Source organism: Anoplopoma fimbria, chromosome 17, assembly GCF_027596085.1.
Source record: "Anoplopoma fimbria isolate UVic2021 breed Golden Eagle Sablefish chromosome 17, Afim_UVic_2022, whole genome shotgun sequence".
NCBI classification, from domain to species: domain Eukaryota; kingdom Metazoa; phylum Chordata; class Actinopteri; order Perciformes; family Anoplopomatidae; genus Anoplopoma; species Anoplopoma fimbria.
The window spans coordinates 25,831,048-25,851,906 of record NC_072465.1 but is presented as its reverse complement, the minus strand read 5'-3'; the positions used below and the strand labels follow the sequence as shown (position 1 = coordinate 25,851,906).

The 20,859-nt window shown below is 37.6% G+C and overlaps 2 protein-coding genes across 2 annotated transcripts; both read right to left on the bottom strand.

Moving 5' to 3' along the window:
• Positions 1-7,547: 7,547 nt before the first annotated feature.
• Positions 7,548-16,541, bottom strand: LOC129106263 (dynein axonemal heavy chain 12-like). The gene is made up of 13 exons (XM_054617643.1): positions 16,456-16,541; positions 15,005-15,148; positions 14,575-14,627; positions 13,696-13,830; positions 13,467-13,625; positions 12,196-12,441; positions 10,909-11,080; positions 10,637-10,742; positions 10,044-10,223; positions 9,121-9,249; positions 8,853-8,981; positions 7,750-7,903; positions 7,548-7,660 (listed from the first exon to the last, which is right to left on the bottom strand). Exons 2-13 carry the CDS (start codon positions 15,130-15,132, stop codon positions 7,548-7,550), a joined length of 1,704 nt encoding a protein of 567 aa, XP_054473618.1. The 5' UTR covers positions 15,133-15,148; positions 16,456-16,541.
• A 1,045-nt stretch (positions 16,542-17,586) lies between these two features.
• Positions 17,587-19,849, bottom strand: rps23 (ribosomal protein S23). The gene is made up of 4 exons (XM_054617162.1): positions 19,743-19,849; positions 18,535-18,694; positions 17,977-18,097; positions 17,587-17,775 (listed from the first exon to the last, which is right to left on the bottom strand). Exons 1-4 carry the CDS (start codon positions 19,744-19,746, stop codon positions 17,629-17,631), a joined length of 432 nt encoding a protein of 143 aa, XP_054473137.1. The 5' UTR covers positions 19,747-19,849; the 3' UTR covers positions 17,587-17,628.
• Positions 19,850-20,859: the final 1,010 nt, after the last annotated feature.

Here is a 20,859-nt window from a genome sequence, read left to right as displayed (position 1 = left end):
AATATGGAAGAAGGATATTCAGGACGTCACCATGGCTACGTGGGCATTCTACAGTCGAGTAGTTACTATAGCAACGGCCAGCAGGTGGGACAGTGGAGCCGAAATGACTGAAACTTCAAGATGATATGGAGAACCTCTGTCTGTTTGAGGCTCTGCAAAACAAACACACACACACACATTTGTACTCCTATATTTGTGAGGACATGCATTGACATGATGCATTACCCAGTCCCCTGACCTTAACCATTAAAGTCTAACCTTAAAGTCATCCTCCACTCGCAAGTATATTTAGCTTTTTATTACCTCACCTGGATTTTTGAGCATCACTGTGCAGAATGATGTGTGTGCAGAGTTTCACACTAGAAGGACGTTTTAACATTAAGTTTCTCTGTGCTCTCCTTTAATCTGAGTTACAGACGTGTATGTACGATGGCAGCCATTCCTGGTCAAGAAAAAGGAAATTAGGACCAGTAGTAAATGTAATTCAAAGAATTTTAATGAGGCTCTTTTTTAATAGTAAAAACAGACACAAACTAATATTAAAAGCAGACAATTTTTGTCTTAAAAACGCGTCTGGAGGGAATCTTTAAGCTCAGGATTTAAGGTGAAGTGAAGCTCATATATTAAGGTTTAATATGAAGAAGAAGAAAAAGAAAAAACACATGAGTGGAGGCAGTCTTTAACCAAAACACCAAGTCAGACTTTGTAGGATGTGAAGACCTGCAAAAAATGTCATCACTCCCAAGGTCTCAAAACTCAAATTGATCCTCAACAAGATAGAAGAACAAGAGCACACACACACACACACACACACACACACACACACACACACACACACACACACACACACACACACACACACACACACACACACACACACACCCTGGGGACAGTTGTCTGTGGAGCTGTTTGACAGCACACCGGGACAGAGCATCCTCTCTGAAACCACCAATCAGCTGAGTCCCGGGGGCCTCCCACTGAAGTTGGCCAACACTCACTCAACATCCTCCCTCCCCTCTTCACTCCCTGACTCCCCACCACCACCACCACCTCCTCCACTCTTCTTTCTCTACAGAAAACCAAACCTGGACAGGTGAACATGACTCTTTTTAGCGTTACCTCGGCGACGCACTCAGAAACACATCCAATCATCTGTTAAAGCAATAGATGGCGATGGCGATGATAGACGGCGACTTTTTTTCCTTTTTTTTTCTCTCCAGCAGTGCAGAGGGCAGCTTCGCCAACAGGGAGAACGGAGATAAAGTGCAACGTAGAAGTAGGGTTTAAGGAGAGAATATAGATGATTTCCAAAACGTTGTGTGTCTGTTTTGGGGGCTTAACTCAAAGAAAAACGTTAGTAGTCGGTGTCCTGTAAAATCATCCTCTGGGTTATTGTGTAAAGCATAAGTGTCACTTTCCCCAAATCTGGTCTGCTGATATTTTTCTAATCGTCAACAAATCCAATTAAAAGAAAAACTCAAACAAATACTATTAACAAGTTTTGTCTGTGTATCCAGAGTCTGATGTATCGTCGTCCTCTGTGCCGTAGAGCTCCATTGTTGTCCAGAAGCTATTCATAACACATCAGTGTGTTGAGCTCGGCGACACGTTACTTCATCATTAACACACACACACACTGTAGTTTATTTTGACTCAATCACACACACACACACGTCCCGCTGCCACAAACACTCACCAGAGCACCAAATGTGGATTCATCCGCAGCTGAAAATAGTCCCAAACAAATGCACTATTTCCTCCTGTTTGAGTGACGTTTGTTAAAACTACAGTGACCAACTGTTTAAGGAAATTATAAATCTGAGATTGGAAGTTATTTTTACGTATCAAATTATTTTGGGGGTATTTTCTTTGGTAGCCGACTGTAGATAGGCGACACCAATCTTCAGACTCTATTTTGGGGATGTTGTGGTTCGTTGTTGGCGACTCGGCGCCTTAACCCCTCGGACACCAGGGTGACCCTGAAGATTTATTCTTAAATTTGGAAACAGCAGTTGACAAAACAATCTGTCCGCAACGTTCTTTGAGTAGCTTTTCTGGAGCTTTCAATCTTCCTCAGAAGATGGAGTTGCTCAGTTGTGGGTAATTGTTCGAATTTTCTTTTCATTTATTTTTTAAAGCTTGGAAGAGTTTTTGTCCGTGTTGACTTTTGAAGATCAAAAAGGCTCCAGAACAGCTTCCATTTACTACTTCCTGTTGCTGTTTTTTCAAATGTCAAGAATTTACTAAGCCAACACGGATGTGAAGTCATTTTTAAGTGCTTGATAAAATAGAAATGATGGGTTGTGTGATACAGAAGCTCCAGAAACAGCTACTTACTGGTCTTTGTGGTGGGGTTGTTTTGTGAGCTGTGTGTGTGATCCATTTTAAATGAATTCCTACTGGAGATGTTATAGGAAAGAAATGGGCTTGAGGCTGAGAGCCAGAGACAGGAAGTCAGAACGTGTTGTTTGTTTTTGGTCTTTTCATGGGATTTGTTGACAATAAGAAATAATATATATTAATACCAGCCTTAGTCTTTAAGTTAGGGCTGTGTGAAATGGTTGAATAACAAGAATATTTAATAAGAGGAATATTTTTCTTACATATATTATATACATATATATATGTGATGAAATCACAATATGGCAAACTGCGCAAAATCATACAAAATAATAAAATGAATGTTCAGTGCATTGAACTGTGTTCCAGTGTAAAAAATCTTATATACTTTTTAGTTTGTTTTTTTTATCATAATTTGCATAGAATCATTAATTTGGACAACATCTTTTTTTAAACGTGTTTAAAATTTGAGCGATAATGTTTAATTATTGTCTCAAAGCCTCAAAAGCTGCCACGACACGGACAAAGAAAACACAGTTCATGGTCCTGTGACTGTCAACCGAATTGGGCACGGTTCATTTGAAGACGTCACCACTGGTCTCATCTGATTGGTCCTGATGAGACAAGTGTCGGCCAATCACATCCGTCCCTTTATGCTTCCTTCAACAAGTTCCAGAGGCCGGCTGTGACGCAGCACCGCCCCCTGCTGGACAGCAACGGGAACTCCACTACCGGAGCAGGAATAAGAGAGAGCAAATATGAATATTTTATTTTTTGGGTTTATCGAGGTGATAATTTATTTTTTTATTGTACCTTTACCCATGTGTTTGGGTAAATGTTTTGTCTTTTAAATGCCCTCCCCACCTCCCCTCAACCCCATCACCAAAATGTAAAAAATGTAAAGAAATTCTGAGACACTTGTGTGTGAGATGTCGGGAGAATTACGCAGTATTATTTGAGCTAACTCAAGTCTGTTTTAATTTGCTGCTGACCTGTCCTCAGTTAAAAGCTGATTGGTAATCAATAGACAAAGCCAGATTGTGTTTGAAGAAAAGTGTCGCAGTAAATCCATACTTCAGTGAGCTCGGCGAGCCCAACACTTCTGCCTCCTGTGGAGCTGTTGCTCTGGTGGGAAGCTCTATGGAACGTGTGTCTGTGTGTGTGTGTGTGTGTGTGTTAGAGCAGGTAGACGCCATCTTTAGTCTTTCGTTTGTTTCACTTCACATTTTTAAGGAGTTGGTAAAGAACTGCATGCACATTAATGTCCTCCTGTTTTGGGTCAGCTTCCACCACAGCGTCAAACATTCTTGTTACAGTCATCACAGAGTCTGAAAGCAGCGATGGTCCACGTGTCCTCTCAGATTATGATATCTCATCATGGATATTAGCCTCAATGATTGATCAGAGTTATTTTAAGCAGCATTTTCTGCATCTGACATCACCCTGACTGTTTGTTAGAACAGTGAAAGTAAGTGAGATTAAATCTTTCCAGAAGCTTTTGGGCCTTGTGTTGTTATTTCTTACCCAGACAGACACCTCCATGAGACATTGCCACTTCTCTTCAATTGCTTTTATCATAATATAAACAGGACATCAGCAGCAGCTGGTGCAGAGACACATACAGTCACTTCATTCAGTTTTAAAAAGTTCAGGGACTTTGGTCAACCGAGGAGATCCAGTAACCAAATCTAGACCTTAAACTTGATAGCAGAAGAAACTATTAAACAGAACACTGACAAATATTCACCTTTTAAAGAAACTGTTGGATTTAGGGGGATTTATTGGCAGACATAAAATATAATATATACAGTTTTCCTTAGTGTATAATCCATAGACCATCCATGTCTATAATAATTATAAGGTTATACGTATATTATAAGGTCAAATCCCCTGAAACTAAGAATTGTTGTGTTTTTATTATGTCTTAACGAGCCAATAATATCTTCATCTGGAGCGGCGCTTCTTCGGGAAGGTTCCCGCCAATTTACTACAGTAGCCTAGAATGGACAAACTTAACAGAACCTTACCTGAAGGCTAACCTTAGTTCTCAGCCAGCGGAAGAACTTCACCCCTATTTACACATCCAGAAGTTACAAACCAATGTTATCATTCATTTGGAGTTCACTTGATGAATGAAGTCCATTATTTACTTTCTTTTAGCTCTGTTTTTGGTCTCTACCAACTCCTGAGCGGAATATCTGTCTATTTAGCTGCTACGTTTGAAATTCAGAGCATTTATTGAGTAGCAAACAACTATTTGCAATATAGCGGGGTAATGAGTCTCTGTTTTTTAGATGTTTCAGCTCTGTAGCCGTTGGCGCCGTTCGCACCGTTAGCTAAGAGCTGCCGAATTCAGCCGTCCATGTTGAGAGCCGTATGGAAACAATTGATATGCTCTGAATTCCACACTGAGAACTTTTAGCTGCTAATTCTACACAATGTTCACTATCTAATATTAGTTTCTAACTCTTAACTGTGTTTGTTTGCTGCTCAGAAGGTTGTGTAGTTTAGGTTTTCAGAGCTTTTTTCTCTGAAAAATGAAGCGATGAATGCGGTGAGAGAGAAGCAGAGCAGTAAAGTTGCAGCTGAAACTATAAATCCCTGTAAAGTCAAAAACGAACTGCTAATTAAAGGTGATAATTCTCGGTAGGTTCTTGGTCTTTTCATATAGTCACTTCTTTTATACTGTTGTCATTTGATACATTATGATTACAAAAATATTAATAAAAGCCGCTTTAAAGTCACATTCAGTAGTCTGGAGGTCGGCTACATAAATTATCTTAAATGTCAGTAACAATAAATAGATTAACATCCCAAATAGAGCTGAAACAATTAGTGAATTAATCAAGTAATGGATCTTTAGTTAATGGTTTTGCAACAATTTTGCGAGATAAATCAATATGAGTCACTTTTAAAAGAGAAAAGAATCCATGCCTAAACTCTCTGGTTCAAACATCATAAATGTGATTTTTTTTTCTAGTTTTCTTTTAGTCTTCTATGGTTGCGAGACAAAACATCTTTGGATTTTGGACATGTGAAGACGTCATATTGAGCTTTGGGACAGATTTGTTTTCATTTTCAAATTCGTAGTCTTAACGCTGATTTAAGTAACATCACTCGACGTGTCCAAGTTCCAAGACTTTGTAAAAAGAAATTTAGTACTTGAGAGTTTTACATTTTTACTTGATAGCTAATAATTGTGTTTACTGTCAGTATTTATGTTTTTAGTATTCCTACATTTGGATTTGTTTCAATTTTTTGGGGGCAAAATGGCCTCTACAGAGACTGTTAAAAAACAAGACCCGGACAATGTAAAAATGACTAATAATCAGAGACACATGGTGAGATTCATGCTAACAGGGTAAAAGCTTAGTGTATGCAATATCATTTATGCAAATCAAAGAATGCTAAGAATCACCAACAGTCAGTCAAAAACTTCTACACAAAGTGCAAATCTTTGATAAACTTTAGTATCTTTCTGCTTTTAAATAACAACATCAGGATTTCTTTATGTTCATCAGATAATCAGGATTCTAGAAAAACTTCACATCGAGGGATTCAACACAGCAGGAGGACGGGATGAACCCGGTCGTCTGCTTATTAAACGTGGTCTCTGTGACCTCTGTGACCTCCTGCTGTGTGGAGTCCACATCTGGTGTTGTGCAAAGACTCTCAGCAGAGAGTTCAGGTCAGATCTGTGTTTCAAAAGTACAAGATATTCACCCCGAGGTATTTCATCTTCTATTCAATCTTTAAAGCCTTTTTCTTCTGCTCAAAAATAGCTGTTTGAAAATCTTCCTGATCTTGAAATGCTTTCAATGTATTTTGATTACAGGAAATAATCATAAACCACTTTTAGAGAGACAAGAGAGACACTTAGCTGCTTGGTAATCTTCAGTATTGACTCTACAGTTAAATTAGATTAAACCACTAATGTCCTGGAGGCAGGGACACATTAAATATGGTTCTTTATATATAATAATAATAATAATAATAATAATAATAATAATAATAATAATAATAATAATAATAGAGGACATTGCTGTGTCATTAACACAATAACCCAACTACTCACTTTACATTTATTTAGTCTTCATTGATAGAGACCTCATACTTTATGACAGATATTTTATTAGCATCTTCAAAGAGAACTGTGCTTTAAACATCATTTTAAAATTTCAAATTATCTCTCAAATTATTATATTTTTTTGATTCTTTGGAGTTTTTGATGAAAATTATTAAGACAAATCAAATCCATAAATAGATAGCCTCATGACACTATCACCTATACAAATATATATTTGAATCAAAGCACACAATCGTAATTTTGATCTGAATTTTAGCATACTTAAGTTATGATTCACTATTCACAATATACTTGAAATTATTGTCTTAACTTTACTATTATGTGCAACTAACAAACTTAAACTGATCTAATTATGAACCCAATATTATTTAAAAAACATAAAAAGAAGGTCCTCAACAGCCTGAAACAAAACTCTTCTGACATTATCTTAGTCTTATTCCTAACAATCTGGATATTTCTTGTATATAAAGTGGTGATTTTGTCCTGATGGTGGCGCTAGAGGAACATCCCCTGGGAACCGGGAATATCAACAGCTGGTAGTAGAAATCTGATGATGATGATAGAAAAATATTAACTTTAAATCAGATTCAAATCTCTGGGATGTTCACATTTGTAGCATCACCAATAAAGACAGCAAGCAGGGTAAAAAATAATCATTTATTTCCTTTCAGTAGAATCACATTGTGATGAAGTAAACATAACAAAAGTTAACGGACATTTGTGTTAACAAATGTGACAATAAAGTACAAATACTAACTAAATCTGACAAAATGATTTTTTTATTGTTCCTTCTTTTATTTTTATTTTCTAACCTTTATGGAAATAAGACTTTAAATTCTTGATTCACAGTTGATTTTATCCTCCCAATCTCTATTTTGCTTTCAAATGCTTATATGTTTTTATCAAAATATAGACAATATAGACACTCAGATCACACACTGTCTTTCAGGAAAGGAAATTAATTGGTTTAATTAGGAAAAGACAATATATTAAAAATAAGAAATCTTATATTTTGTCTCTTATTGTTAACTATCTTCTCTTATTTTAGTCCTCCTGCATCACCCCGGGGTGCTGCTCGGCTAGCCGTACAGGTCGTACTCCCGGTACGTGATGTAGTCCTTCAGTCGCCCCGGCAACGGCAGGAGCTCATGAAGACGGGTGACCTCAGATGGAGGCGACCAAGACAGCGACGGATCTGCAGACGACAGAGATGCTTCAGACAGCGAGCGTTCTCTGGAGAGGAGGAAGAGGAGGAAACATTAACGGAGACCACCGGTTGTGTTCTTGTTTGCACAGATTAATAAAGTTTGATTTAATTTAACCTTGCAGACTGCAGATGTCGGGCCACTGCTGCTGCTCCATCACAGCAGCCTTCAGCTTGGAGCACAAGGGCACATGATCCAGGTAGTCCAACATGACACGAACCACCTGACCTGAGATTCCCTTCAGCCAGCGGACGGTGATCACCTCGCAGAACTGCACTGACAGAAGTTCACCAGAGGAGTTTTTACATGTCCCGGTAGGTCTGAATGAGCTTCATAACATGCCGGTTTATATTAATCCACAGCATCCATCACACGTTCTGAAATGACTGAATGATTGAAAAGTATTATCATTATAACATTAATAGACTGCGAGAAGTTTAACATCCTCTGAGTCATGCAGCAAGAGGAGACTTTATCTGGTTTAACAGCAGTGTGACACAAGGTTCAGTACATGCAGGAAATTGGCATGGATTTCTTTTTTTTCTTGCAAACATTCATTGTCCCCGAATCTTAATAACTTTAGAGACCCTTTGACTTCTCTTATAGCGATGCCAGCTGGTCAAAATTTCCAATTTTCCAACAGTTCATAACATTAAATAAACCACAACATAACAATTTTAGATTTTTTTTGGACTATCGTTATCGGTACAGTTAGTTTAAGAATTGTAAAAGGAATAATTCAACCAAAAACAATATCATTTTCACATAGTACTCTCTTGCGAAAGAAAGAGTTTTCTTAAATGTCCTAACATTGGTCTGCAGTCTTTGGGTTGCATGAAAGCTTCATTTCTTCGGGTGCTCTGCTTTCCTTCACGCCATTCAATAGAAACCTTTTTGGGACCATAGAGAACCTATATAGTACTACATAAAAGTACTATTCCTTTAATAACTTTGGAGATCTTGTGACTTCTCTTTAGGCCAACAGCAGGTCAAAATTTAAACTTTCAACACTTCAGTTCATGACAAAAACCCTCTGAAACTAAACATACCACAACATCAGACCATTTTTAGAACATTTAGGAATATGGGACGGATCATTTAAGATACATTTACCAATCAGTATTTTTTATAACTTTTTTTAGCTCCTAGTTACGTTTCCAGTTCAGTTGACACTGAGCGAGCTCTACCATGTGACCCCTCTGATGAACTGTGTTCGTTACCATGGCGTCTTTGATCACAGTGCTGCTCCATCCCTCGTAGTCCTCAGGGACGTGGGAGCCGTTGCCGTAGGGACAGTCGAAGCAGCGCTTCACATCGTAACCGTAGTTACACAGCATCTTGAGGATCACCTAACACACACACACACACATCACAAGAACAGCTACCTAAAGTTGACTATACTTAAAGTTAGTAAAACTGATACCAGTAGAATCCGTCAAGTAAAAGAAATGTTTTTATTTAAAATGTTTTATAAATGCATCAGTTTACCTCGTCTTTGAGAGCGTACTGCAGGGCCGATGGGAAGTGTGTCGTGTTTATTTTGCAGTAATAGTTGACGTTGGCTCCAAACCTCAGCAACAGGTTGATCAACTCATAGTTGCCCACACGCAGGGCAATCTTAAAGACAAAAGCACTTGATCAGCATCAGGGGTTTCTGCTCAGCGAAGTGGTGGGCTGACAGGCCGACCAACATAGACATTCATTGAAGAACAACAGCGTATCCATCCGCCAAGTGTTACTGTGCAGCATCTCTGGCTGCACAGTTGTTCACCAAATATGAGCACATTTTATCTATTGGTGTCTTGGCAGGTACTAGGTCCACCAGATCTAAGTAGATTATTTGACTGATCAGTCGTTTTGGTCTTAGTCGACCCAGATATCTTTAGTTGATAAGTCGTGTTTTATGATTTTATCATGCTGAATGACTTCTGAACACATCTCTGGTAAACAGAAGATATAAAGTGGTGCTTTTGTGTGATTCATTGTGGAGAAACTTAGTTTTACAGATCCGTCAATTAAATCAACTTATTGACAAATTCATATGAGTGTTAGTCGACTAAGAATGGCTTTGGTCGAGCACAACCCTAACAGGCACAATGGTCCTAAACCTGACAACCTCACTGTGACAACAACACCTCAGAAACCTGAACATGATCAATGCACCGACTGTTGTTTTTTGAAAAAATTGTTCAAGCAAGTAACTCCCCATAAACCACAAATCTAACTCTCAGAAAGTGAATGATTGTGTTTCCCAAACTGTTAAAAAACGTATTTTAATCTTTGGTATATTTGGACACACACACACACACACACACACACACACACACACACACACACACACACACACACACACACACACACACACACACACACACACACACACACACACACACACACACACACACACACACCTGCAGACATTTGATTGGGTCCTGGTTGGTCATGGCCCCGGCCTCCAGCAGCAGTGTGGCGGACGGCACGTCGTTATTTAAGACCGCGAAGAAGAGCGCTGACTTCCTCTCATCATCATAACCACGCCGAGCCCAGGGTTGAAGCATGTAGTTTGGGTCATAACCTGCATCCAGCAAGGCCTGATGGGAGTTCGGGAGGAGGCACATTCAGTTGCTGTTTCACTGTTGTGTGTTTAACAGACAAATTTAGTAAAAATACCAAAGTATCATTGTTAGATGCTACAAAATCCTACATATTGCTACTTTAAAGTACCAAAAGTAATGTACTATTTATGCAGAATGTCATATTTCAGAATAATGTATATTATATTACTGTATTATAATTATTGATGCACTAAATATGAAAGTACTCAAGCAATGTACAACAACCTAAAAAAAGTTCTGAAGTACAGTAGTTAGGTAAATGCACTTAGTTACTTTCCACCACACACACACACACACACACACACACACACACACACACACACACACACACACACACACACACACACACACACACACACACACACACACACACACACACACACTCACACCTTGATGCAGTGTGGATGTCCTCCTGCAGCAGCAGAGTGTAGAGGACTTGTCCCGCTGTCATAGACTTCGGTCTTAGAAGTGACTGGAATCAGCAGCTGTAGAGCTCTGAAGGACAACACACACACACACACACACACACACACACACACACACACACACACACACACACACACACACACACACCTCCATCTGATGATGCAGTTTATAACAACTTTACAGAATGAAATACAACAAATGGCTGTTGAAATGTGATGTAACATTTAACATTTACTGCAGGTGTCCTCTGTGTGCGACACGGTGGATCGGCATGTGTGCCGTCTGTTTGGCCACGTTGGCGTCGGCGCCGTATTCCAGCAGCAGACTGATGACCTCCAGATCTCCTGAAGAACACGCCTCGTACAAGATGGAGGCCCCGTCCTGCGCCTGGGACAGGACGTCCGCACCTGCAGGACGAACAACAAGAGGGAATTATGTTAAAGAAAAAGAGACAATAAGTTAGGAAAATACTCACTTGATGTATCTTTAACTCATATTGGCTGCAGCTGAACACGATGCGTTTTTACACAGGAGGAGGTAGTAAAGTATCAAAAGAAAAAGTACAGCTGTGGTTCATTAATCCAAGCAGCATTTAAATGTTTTAAATGATTGAGAAGCAAGTTAATTCGCTGTAGGTATATCTCATGTTTTCATCATCTGATTATATGTTGTTGTTTTTTTTATCTTAATCTGCAAAGAAACCAGTAACTTTAACCATCAAATAAATGTAGTGAAGTAAAAAGTACTACATTTTCAACAGCAAATATTCAACTTTGAGGACTCTTGTTGTTAGCCTGCACTATTTCCTGTCCCACCTGCTTTTTGCCACAAAGTCTGGTCTGACATCACCTAAAGACTGTTAGTGTTATTCAGGGCTGGAAAAAATATACTGCAAAGGTCTCTGCACATTTTTTGGGTGGAAAAAAGCCACTCCAAAAAAACATTTAATCTATAATTTTATTTGTTAGTATTCTCTTAGAAATATGCTAGAATTGAACATCAATCAAAGGCAGCAATGACACTATTTATTAAAGATGCAAATATTTATCTATCAGAAAGAAAAAGTCTCTGTAAATAACAAAGTCAGATTTTAAGTTGTGTTGTGTTGTTTATTAAAATACTACAATACAGCATTTGTGAATAACACATAATAATGTGTGATACTGCTAGACTGATATAAATGTATAAATGCACAGAACAAAAGTTTTAAGGGCTTTTAGTTGAATAACCTCTGAATAACTATGCACCCCACTTCTAAAACTAAACCAAACAAACTGCACCAAACAAACAAAATAAATAATAATATTCAGAGGAGGGTCTGACGAAATTATTAACGTTGCATGTTTTGTTTTTTTTCAAGTGAAAAATTTCAATCAAATTTTTATTTTAAATTTTAAAACCTTGGATTTTTCTGCCTTAAATGAACTGCTCAAATATTTCTGGTTGAATTTTGAAAAATAATCATGTTGATGTAAACATGAATAGTGGGTGTGATGCTGCAGAGACATCACTACTCTCTCACCTCTCCTCAGCAGCGTCTCCACCACCTCCAGGTGTCCGGCCTGAACAGCCAGAGCCAGCGGCGTGAGGCCGTAGTCACTCCGAGGATCTGTCTCGGCTCCGGCCTCCAGCAGCAGAGTCACCAGTGGCGTCTTACCCAGATGTACGGCCTCGTGGAGGGGACGCCGGCTGTGGCAGCCCCCCTGGTTCACCCTGGAGCCCTGCTGGAGCAGCAGCTTCATCAGGTCATCCCGGTCTGAACGGATCGCTGCAGAGGGAAGGAGACAAACATGATGGATGAAGAGGAGCAAAATGTTGTGTTTCATTTTGTAAGCAAAAGTACACAACACACTTTTTGCAGCCACCATTTATTACTGGTTTAAGTAACTGAGTACATTTACTCAAGTACAAGCAAAAATTTGACTTACTTGTATTTGAGTATATTTTCATACCACCTATACTTTAACTCCACAACGAAGCAGAACGAACTATTGTACCCTGAAAAATCAGAGCTCATAAAACATGATGCTTTGTTATTAACTATAAACTACTACCAGTAAGTTGATTTATACTAAATTAAATGGCACCTATTTTGATAATAATAATATTTCGATTCAAAACTTTTTCATGATTCCAGTTTCACAAATGTGACGATTTGCTGCTTCTCCTTTTAATTATTCCATTAATTATTATTAATAATTTAATTTGATTTGTAATAACTTTGAGGTTTTAACTGTTGGTCGAACAAAACAAACATTCTGACGGCGTCAACGATCAAATGATTAATAAAGAAAATAATCAGCAGATTTATTCAAAATGAAAATAATTATTAGTTAATGGTTTAAAATGAGCCCCACAGTAAAATCCTGCTTTTACATAAATGTGTAAGTAATAATAATCTAATGATATAATATATAATATAACAGTCACAGGGGACATTTATCTTTAGAATGAATACTTTCATTACATTTTTTTTTACTCAAGTAACATATTCAATGCAGAACTTTTACTTGTAGTTTGAATGCTGTATTAGTACTTTTACTTGAGTATCAGAATACTACCTCAGCTCTGTTTCAATGAAGGAATTAATTAGAAGGATGGCAAATATATTTCAAACTGTGACAGAAAGTCTGCAGCTTTGCTAGGTGGTTTTTCAGTATTTCAATATGTATTATAGCTGCATTTTATTTTTTGAGCTACTCTTTGGGTTTTAATGGATTTAAATGGGACAGTTTAGAGTTCAGTCCAAACTGAAAGAAAGGGAAATAGGCAGTGAAACGTGGGTCATCCTACCTGCTAGCAGCGGGGAGTCTTGGTCCTGGTCCTGAGTGTCCGGCTTGGCTCCATGTTCAAGGAGGAAGGAGGCGTTTTCTATCAGACCTCCTTCTACTGCCAGGAAGAGAGGAGTCTGACCACGAAGAGTGCGACTCTCCAGGGAGCCTGAGCCTGAAACTGGAGGGCAGGAGGCTCCACTGTTTGATCTGATAACACTTCTGTCTCATTGTATGAAGCGGGTACAAACCTTTGAATGTGAGCTCCAGGATGGTTTGGTTGCTCTGAGCTGCTGCTTCATGCAGAGGAGTCCAACCTCGGCCGTCTGTCTTTAAAAACTTGTCCCTCTGTCGTACACTAAGATCCTCCAAGAGCTTCTGGTTCCCTGGAGGAGTGGAGGGTCAGCAGAAGTAAATATTTCAACTTCTATCCCTCTTTATAGTATTAGGAGATCAGAAATGTTTTTTCCCCTTTTAAGAACAACAACCTCAGAAAAAGAATAAACTAGATAGTAAAGTCCAACTGAAATCACATCAAGTTCCTTTTTGGAGTCAACATAATGTTTTTTTTATTATGAAAAGAAAGAAAGAAAAAGAGCACACCAGTAGGATGACAGGTGCGTAGAAGAATATACCTAAAGTAGACCATATAGAACAAAAAAACTCCCGCACACTGTCTTCTTCACTTGCATATAGTAGGTACATAGACCTTCATCAGGTTACTATTTAAAAAAGTAACCTGATGAAGGTCTATGTACCGAAACGTTGTGACTAAAATATACCTATATGCAAGAGAAGAAGACGTTATTAAAAGAAAGAAAAATTGTTCGTCAAATGAATGCAAAAATATAGGTAGTCATTGTGAATCAATGAAAAAGTTTACATTTTCTGCTTTAAGTCTCTGAGTTTTTCAAGTGATTAAACAGATATTTAAACTTGAATGTCCGTGTGGGGACAATTAAAAAGAAGCCTTCAGAAACTAAAAAAGTAAACAATTGAATCAACTTAACCACCACTAAATCCAGAAAATGTATCTGTGGATATCTTAAAATGTAAATACCTTTATTCTTTTATAGTAGATCACAACAAAACCATCCATCTTGATTCAAGTCTTGTATCCTCCCCCTCACCTTGTCTTATAGCAGTGAAGATCGGGCTGCAGTCTGCAGACTCTGGCCCGGAGCTGTGAGCAAAAAGAAAAAAATATATATATTTAAAACCTCTGATTGCAGGAAAACTAGGAATTGAAAAAAATGTTTTAGCAACTAATTTGCGGTTGAAGGGAAACTATTTAGACTCCTTTTTAATTATTTAACCAACAGTATTGATGTCGTAGGCAGTGGGGCGGAAAAAAATGCACTAGACTTAAAATTGTAGCTCTTTGGTTAGTCGAATAAACTCAAATTTACACAAGATTTGTTTCAGAATATAAACTTCAATAAACAAGAATGGAACATTTTAAATACAGTAACAAGACAGTAAATTAATGAGAAGAACCTCCATCATGTAGGAGTTTTTAATTTCACCAAACCAAGACGATAGATAAAGAGAAATATTCACGACCTTGGTTTCTTAGATTCCTTCTGTTTGTTGCTCTCCAGAAGACTTTGTTCAATCATGTACTGAGTCGCTGCGTCCACGTCGTCATCCTCATCATCCTCCAGCATCCCAAATCGCAAAAACTCCATAATGAAGACGATGGTTCTGTTAAAAAAAGGAACATTTTACTGAACTTGTGTGCGATCAGCAAGTCTGTGTTGGTTCAGACTGGACCCCTCTGCAGTACATTATGACCTCTACATGTTTAAGGTCTTTGTGCAGACCAGTGGAGTTCCTCTGCACCAAACTGGTAAAATCATTTCTCTGTTGTTGCGTTGAAACAGGAAAGGACATTCCCCAAAATGTTGATGATGTTGATGGAGCATTGCTGCCTAAAGATGACTTTATAATAGGTTCCTCTGCTAAATCACCACACACCTTTAAAAGAACTTCTTAAAACCTGCTTGTTTCTCGTCTTCCTTTTCTGTCAAATACAGACTTTTCCTGATTTTGTGAATTCATATTCTGCCCAACTTATCCCCATTATATGTGTGTGTGTGTGTATATATATATCTCTATATCTATATGTAAATTTATATGTATGTATGTCTCTCTCTCTCTCTCTATATATATATATATATATATATCTATATATATATATCTCTATATCTCTCTCTCTCTATATATATATATATATATATATATTTATATCTATATCTATATATGTATATATCTCTATATCTCTCTATATATATATCTCTATATTTATCTCTCTCTCTCCCTATATATATATATATATATATATATATATATATATCTATATCTATATATGTATATATCTCTCTCTATATTTATCTCTCTCTCTCTATATATATATATATATATATATATATATATGTATATCTCTATATTTCTCTCTATATTTCTCTCTCTCTCTATATATATATATATATATATATATATATGTCGTCCATTCTGTCTGTTCTATTAGAGAAGAGTCATTGTGTGCTGTAGGACAAAGATATTCCAAAACGTTTAAGATGTTAAGTGCTATATTCAGATTGAAGGTTATCCTACAGTGTGTATTTGCTGAAAGAAAATGACAAAAGTGAGTGTGAGTTACAGACAGGAGCAGTCCGGCTGTGCTGTCGAGCACCTACAGTATATTCTAGTTGTTAATAATCATAGTAGATTATTTAAGAAACTCACAGCTGATGTTATTTTTCATTTGTAGTTAATTAAGCATGCTTTAGTGCTACAAACATGTAAACTCTCATGCTTCAGTTATAGAACATGTGATATACTTAATCCTTAAGAATCATTGAAACTGATAATATAATTATTCTTCATACTTTCATACGGTGATGTCTCCTGAGATGGGTCTGGCACCATGAAGATCTCAGACTGTCACAACCCTATTCTGTTAGACTCTTTGTCACTGACTGCAGGTTTCCATGCTGAGGTTTCTTTACCTTGTGGTTTTGTGTTGAGTCGTTGTTTGTTCCCTCTACTCGGCTGTTCGAGTCCCCTCTGATTAAAGGAGGGTCTGTTGTTGTTGCTGTAGACGGCAGGAGGAGGAGGAGGAGGAGAGGTCTCTGACCCGTGACTGAAACCAGAGCTTTATGCCTACATGGGTTCTGTCAATTAATCCATGTTCCACACAGTGATTAAATACTAGAACACTGCCTGCCTGCAAATACATGTGATTTATACCCCAAATCAATTTATTTGTTGGAATTCTCTCATTAAAGTGTCTCAATTCTGCAAGGAAAGAAACTTAAGGTTCATGTGAGCTCTGGACCTCCATGTGTCAGATATTTACTTGCAGCACTCCGTCTGTGGGGGATTTGATACCCGTTACTATATTTACCTCCTCCAGACAATTTTATGCAGTGAACTGATCAGCGAATAGGATGGATGGTGTCTGGATTACACTGTGCAGCATATTTACACTCCCACCTCTATTCTCCCATTAAATACAGAACACACTGTAGGGAGACTGCAAGAACAGATTTATCGATTCATCAGATATCCATTTTCAGATTAAATTAATTTTATCAGGTCGAGTCAGAGCAGCTTGGAATTTTTTTCTTGAAAAAGTGATTGATAATCAAAGTAGTCGTTCATAAATTATATATAAAAGGACCTTTGCTACAATTTGTATTAGTGTGCACTTGTGAGAGGCACATTGTAAAATGCTTTGGAGAAAAGTGCATACGCAAAAGTTTAAATGCATCCACCAAAACAGATCCTCTTTCAGGAAATGTTCAAACTTCCACATGTAACTACAAACGAGTATTGAGCTTTTAGGACTGTTTACAAGGAATCTGATTTAAACCAAATCAACAACTAAGGAAATACTGTAAGAACAACAATCCAATTTTGGATAACTGTTCCACAAAGCTCACATCCTTGGCTTGATTGATTACATTTACTAACAACGCGTCACATGATTGGGTGCCTGTAAATGAAAAATTGCACCAAATACAGACACTAAGAGTGTGGACTCATTTTCATGCTTTAAGTAATACTTTCTTAAAGTAATAATACTTTCTTAAAGTAATAATTGTGAGTGACCAATAATCAAACAACACGAAACAGACTGAAACTGAAAATGTGTTTATTTGATTTTCTGCATCAACTGTTTATGACCTTGGTCTCTCCTTCTTGCCTTTGTACAGAGCCAGCAGGGACACATTGGCCACCTTGACCACCTTAAAACGGACTCCAGGAATATCACCAACGGCGTGACCTTTACGTCCGAATCCTGCCACCAGAACCTCATCGTTCTCCTGCAGGGGGAGGAAGAGAGAGGGAGAGGATGGTCAGTAAAATAACACATGCATCTGTAAGATTAAATTAGCTGAACCTACTAATACACACTTAGTTTAGTTTACTCTTAGCTCAAGTTTTCTGCTGCAGATTCTGCACATTTACTGCACAATACAGCTGCTTGGCTGTTATTCTAGGATGTATACAGGGCGAGCATTTACCTCGATGAAGTTGAGGCAACCATCGTTGGGGACGAAGGCGGTGATCTTCTTGCCGTTCTTAATGAGCTGAACTCTCACACACTTCCTGATGGCAGAGTTAGGCTGCTTAGCCTCAACACCACTGCAGACAAGAAAAAAAAAAAACAACAACACGTTAACACAAACTTAACATGAAAACAGTTCAATTGACCTGGAAAGAAATGTCAGCAGCATTATGATCGATTAAAAGACATAACGCAATATTTTAACATCAACTATGACTTTAGAACTTTCCAGTAGGTATGATGGAGGGAAAGAGTGCCGTTTTTCTCCAGTGGCATTGTCAACTGAGAACAACTTTGCCAACATCCCTCTGGTCACTGGAGTATTAAACATCCAATGTGAAGGTTGGAATCAAACTCGTTGGTTAAGATGCTTGAAACGACCGTCAAGGGCGTTGACTTTGAGTGACAAAAGTTAAGTAAATTAAATTGACCAGCTTTCCATGAACAGCGTTTTGTGATCAGCCATCACTCCATCTTCAGTTGTTTACGGTTCAGTAGGTCTCTTGGTACTCACACTTTCTCAAGAACGATGCCCTTGGCGTGGGAGGCTCCTCCGAAGGGGTTAGCCTTCAGGGCTGTGCCCAAATGGGCCTTCTTGTACTGTTTATCGTGCCATCTCTGCTCACGGCGATGGTTACGGAGCTTCCTGGCTGTGCGCAGACCACGACACTTTCCTGGGAGAAGAGCAGAAGGGGAAAAGAAATGTTAGAGCCATTGCAGCCTTGTAGGGATTATCTGATCGATGTTGAATTAATCAAAGACATTTTACATGTCGTATTAGTCTGTTGCACTTATTGTTTTCGTATCAGTTTGTTTCTGTACTTTTCTGGTTTTGCTCTTAGATGCTTGTTTAAGAAAGGAGATGCACTTATGACTTCTGGTGACTAGTAGTTCTCTTGAATACCTATGTTGAATACACTTATTGTAAGTCTCTGTAATGTGAAGTACATATATATTTTAAATGGTTAAACGTCTCCAAACCACACTGTAGAACAAATAATCCAACAATTATACAACAGAATTTGTTTAGCCCTATTCTGCAGTGCACACATTTAAAGATGTCTTTGGGTAGCCTCTCAGTGTCCAGGTAAATCTGTTTTCACACCTGAAATGCCAGAATAAGTCAAGATAATTTAACTGTAATTACAATCAATTCCTTCTCTTGAGACTCTGGCCTCTCACTCAATCAGTCCAAATGCTTCCTCACACAAATAGGTGATTTGATTTAAATGTTACAACAAATACACCATCATTATAGAGTCTTTAAGAAACAATCAGGACCTTTTTTTAGGTCAAAAAGTCACAGTTAGCTCTACATTATTAGCATTTAGCTAACCAAGACTACACACATTCAGTCTGATTCTTTTCACCTGATCACATAAGACATTAGGTTATTAAATTATTAAGTTATCCAGCTGTTTAGCAACACACTCCAATTGTTACAACAGTAATGCATGGTGCAAAAGGGACATATGCCATGCTAGGCTAGGCTATGCTAGGCTATGCTAACCATGCTAACACGCAGCTCTGATGTGTTATGGCCGCTCCACGTTGCGGGGAGACAGAACCCTAAAAACTCTCCGTTTCTTTATCATTTTAAGATTTTTTCCACCAACAAACGCATCGAAACAGTTCATAAGATGTTCATATACGACATAGAATCGAAAAATCACAACATTAGGCAGGGTAAATTCATATTTTAGGGCGAAGGAAACACCGTACCCATGATTGCAGAAGCGAGTTTGGGATGGAAAGGAAGGACCCAGAATGCACCGCGGCAATGTCTAGTCTGAGGACCCCGCGGGGGGTGGCTACGAGCTGCCTGACGAGAATGATCACTGAGAGGATGAGGTGAGGCACGTTTACTCTCCCTTATATATCCATGGGTAATGCTTTTATTATCATACAGAATAAATAATAAATCATTTAAATACCTTTGTTACCACATTGGGATGTTTGTGATATTATTACTAATTTATTCATACATGGAGATTTCTTTTCATACCTGCAATCTGTATTTTATATAATCTTTGTAAATTAATTGTTTTAATTACCTCTTAGTGTTGTAGGTCATTTTACATATTTTAGGTTAGTCCAAATGTTTCATTTGAGGCTTTTTTTCATACCTGCAATCTGAGATATATATATTTTTTTTATATAATTTATGTAAATTAATTGTTTTATTGGATTATTTAGTGTAGATGCAAAATCTGTAGTTTAAATGTTGGATTTGTGTTTGCCAGTATTGGCCTCATTGTTATTTGAGAGAGTAAATAATCTGATAAAGATATATTGGTATTCAGTTTTTTTATATTCCCATATTTTTTTTTATTGCTCATTTGCTTATTTATAATACTTATTTTTATCTTGTTTTTCTTTTACTATGTCTCTTGTTTGCACTATCCTCTATGCTGCTGTAATCCTGTACATTTCCCCGCTGCGGGACTACTAAAGGATTATTTTATTTTATCTTATCTTATTTATATAGGTTAGTCTAAATGTTTCATTTTTTATATGCTATTTGAGGGTTTTTTTCATACCTGTATTTTATATAATTTATGTAAATTAATTGTTTTATTGGATTAGAGATTAAATAATCTGATAAAGATATAGGTTAGGTACGTTTACTCTCTTATATATCCATGGGTAACATGATGATGATTTTATGCTTTTATTATCATACAGAATAATAAATAATTTAAATACTTTTGTTACCACATTGGGATGTTTGGGATATTATTACTAATTTATTCATACCTGCAATCTGTATTTTATATAATCTTTGTAAATTAATTGTTTTAATTACCTCTTAGTGTTGTGGGTCATTTTACATATTTTA

What these genes read in the sequence shown, in the direction of transcription:
- LOC129106263 (XM_054617643.1), bottom strand. Translation starts at nt 15,132, where the DNA reads ATGGAGTTTTTGCGATTTGGGATGCTGGAGGATGATGAGGATGACGAC. An exon ending in AGTACGCTCTCAAAGACGAG is followed by an intron (nt 8,982 to 9,120) that starts GTAAACTGATGC and finishes TGTGTGTGTTAG; the next exon opens with GTGATCCTCAAGATGCTGTG. An exon ending in CTGTGATCAAAGACGCCATG is followed by an intron (nt 7,904 to 8,852) that starts GTAACGAACACA and finishes CTGTCAGTGCAG; the next exon opens with TTCTGCGAGGTGATCACCGT.
- rps23 (XM_054617162.1), bottom strand. An exon ending in GGCATCGTTCTTGAGAAAGT is followed by an intron (nt 18,098 to 18,534) that starts GTGAGTACCAAG and finishes TCTTGTCTGCAG; the next exon opens with TGGTGTTGAGGCTAAGCAGC. An exon ending in GTTGCCTCAACTTCATCGAG is followed by an intron (nt 17,776 to 17,976) that starts GTAAATGCTCGC and finishes CTCCCCCTGCAG; the next exon opens with GAGAACGATGAGGTTCTGGT.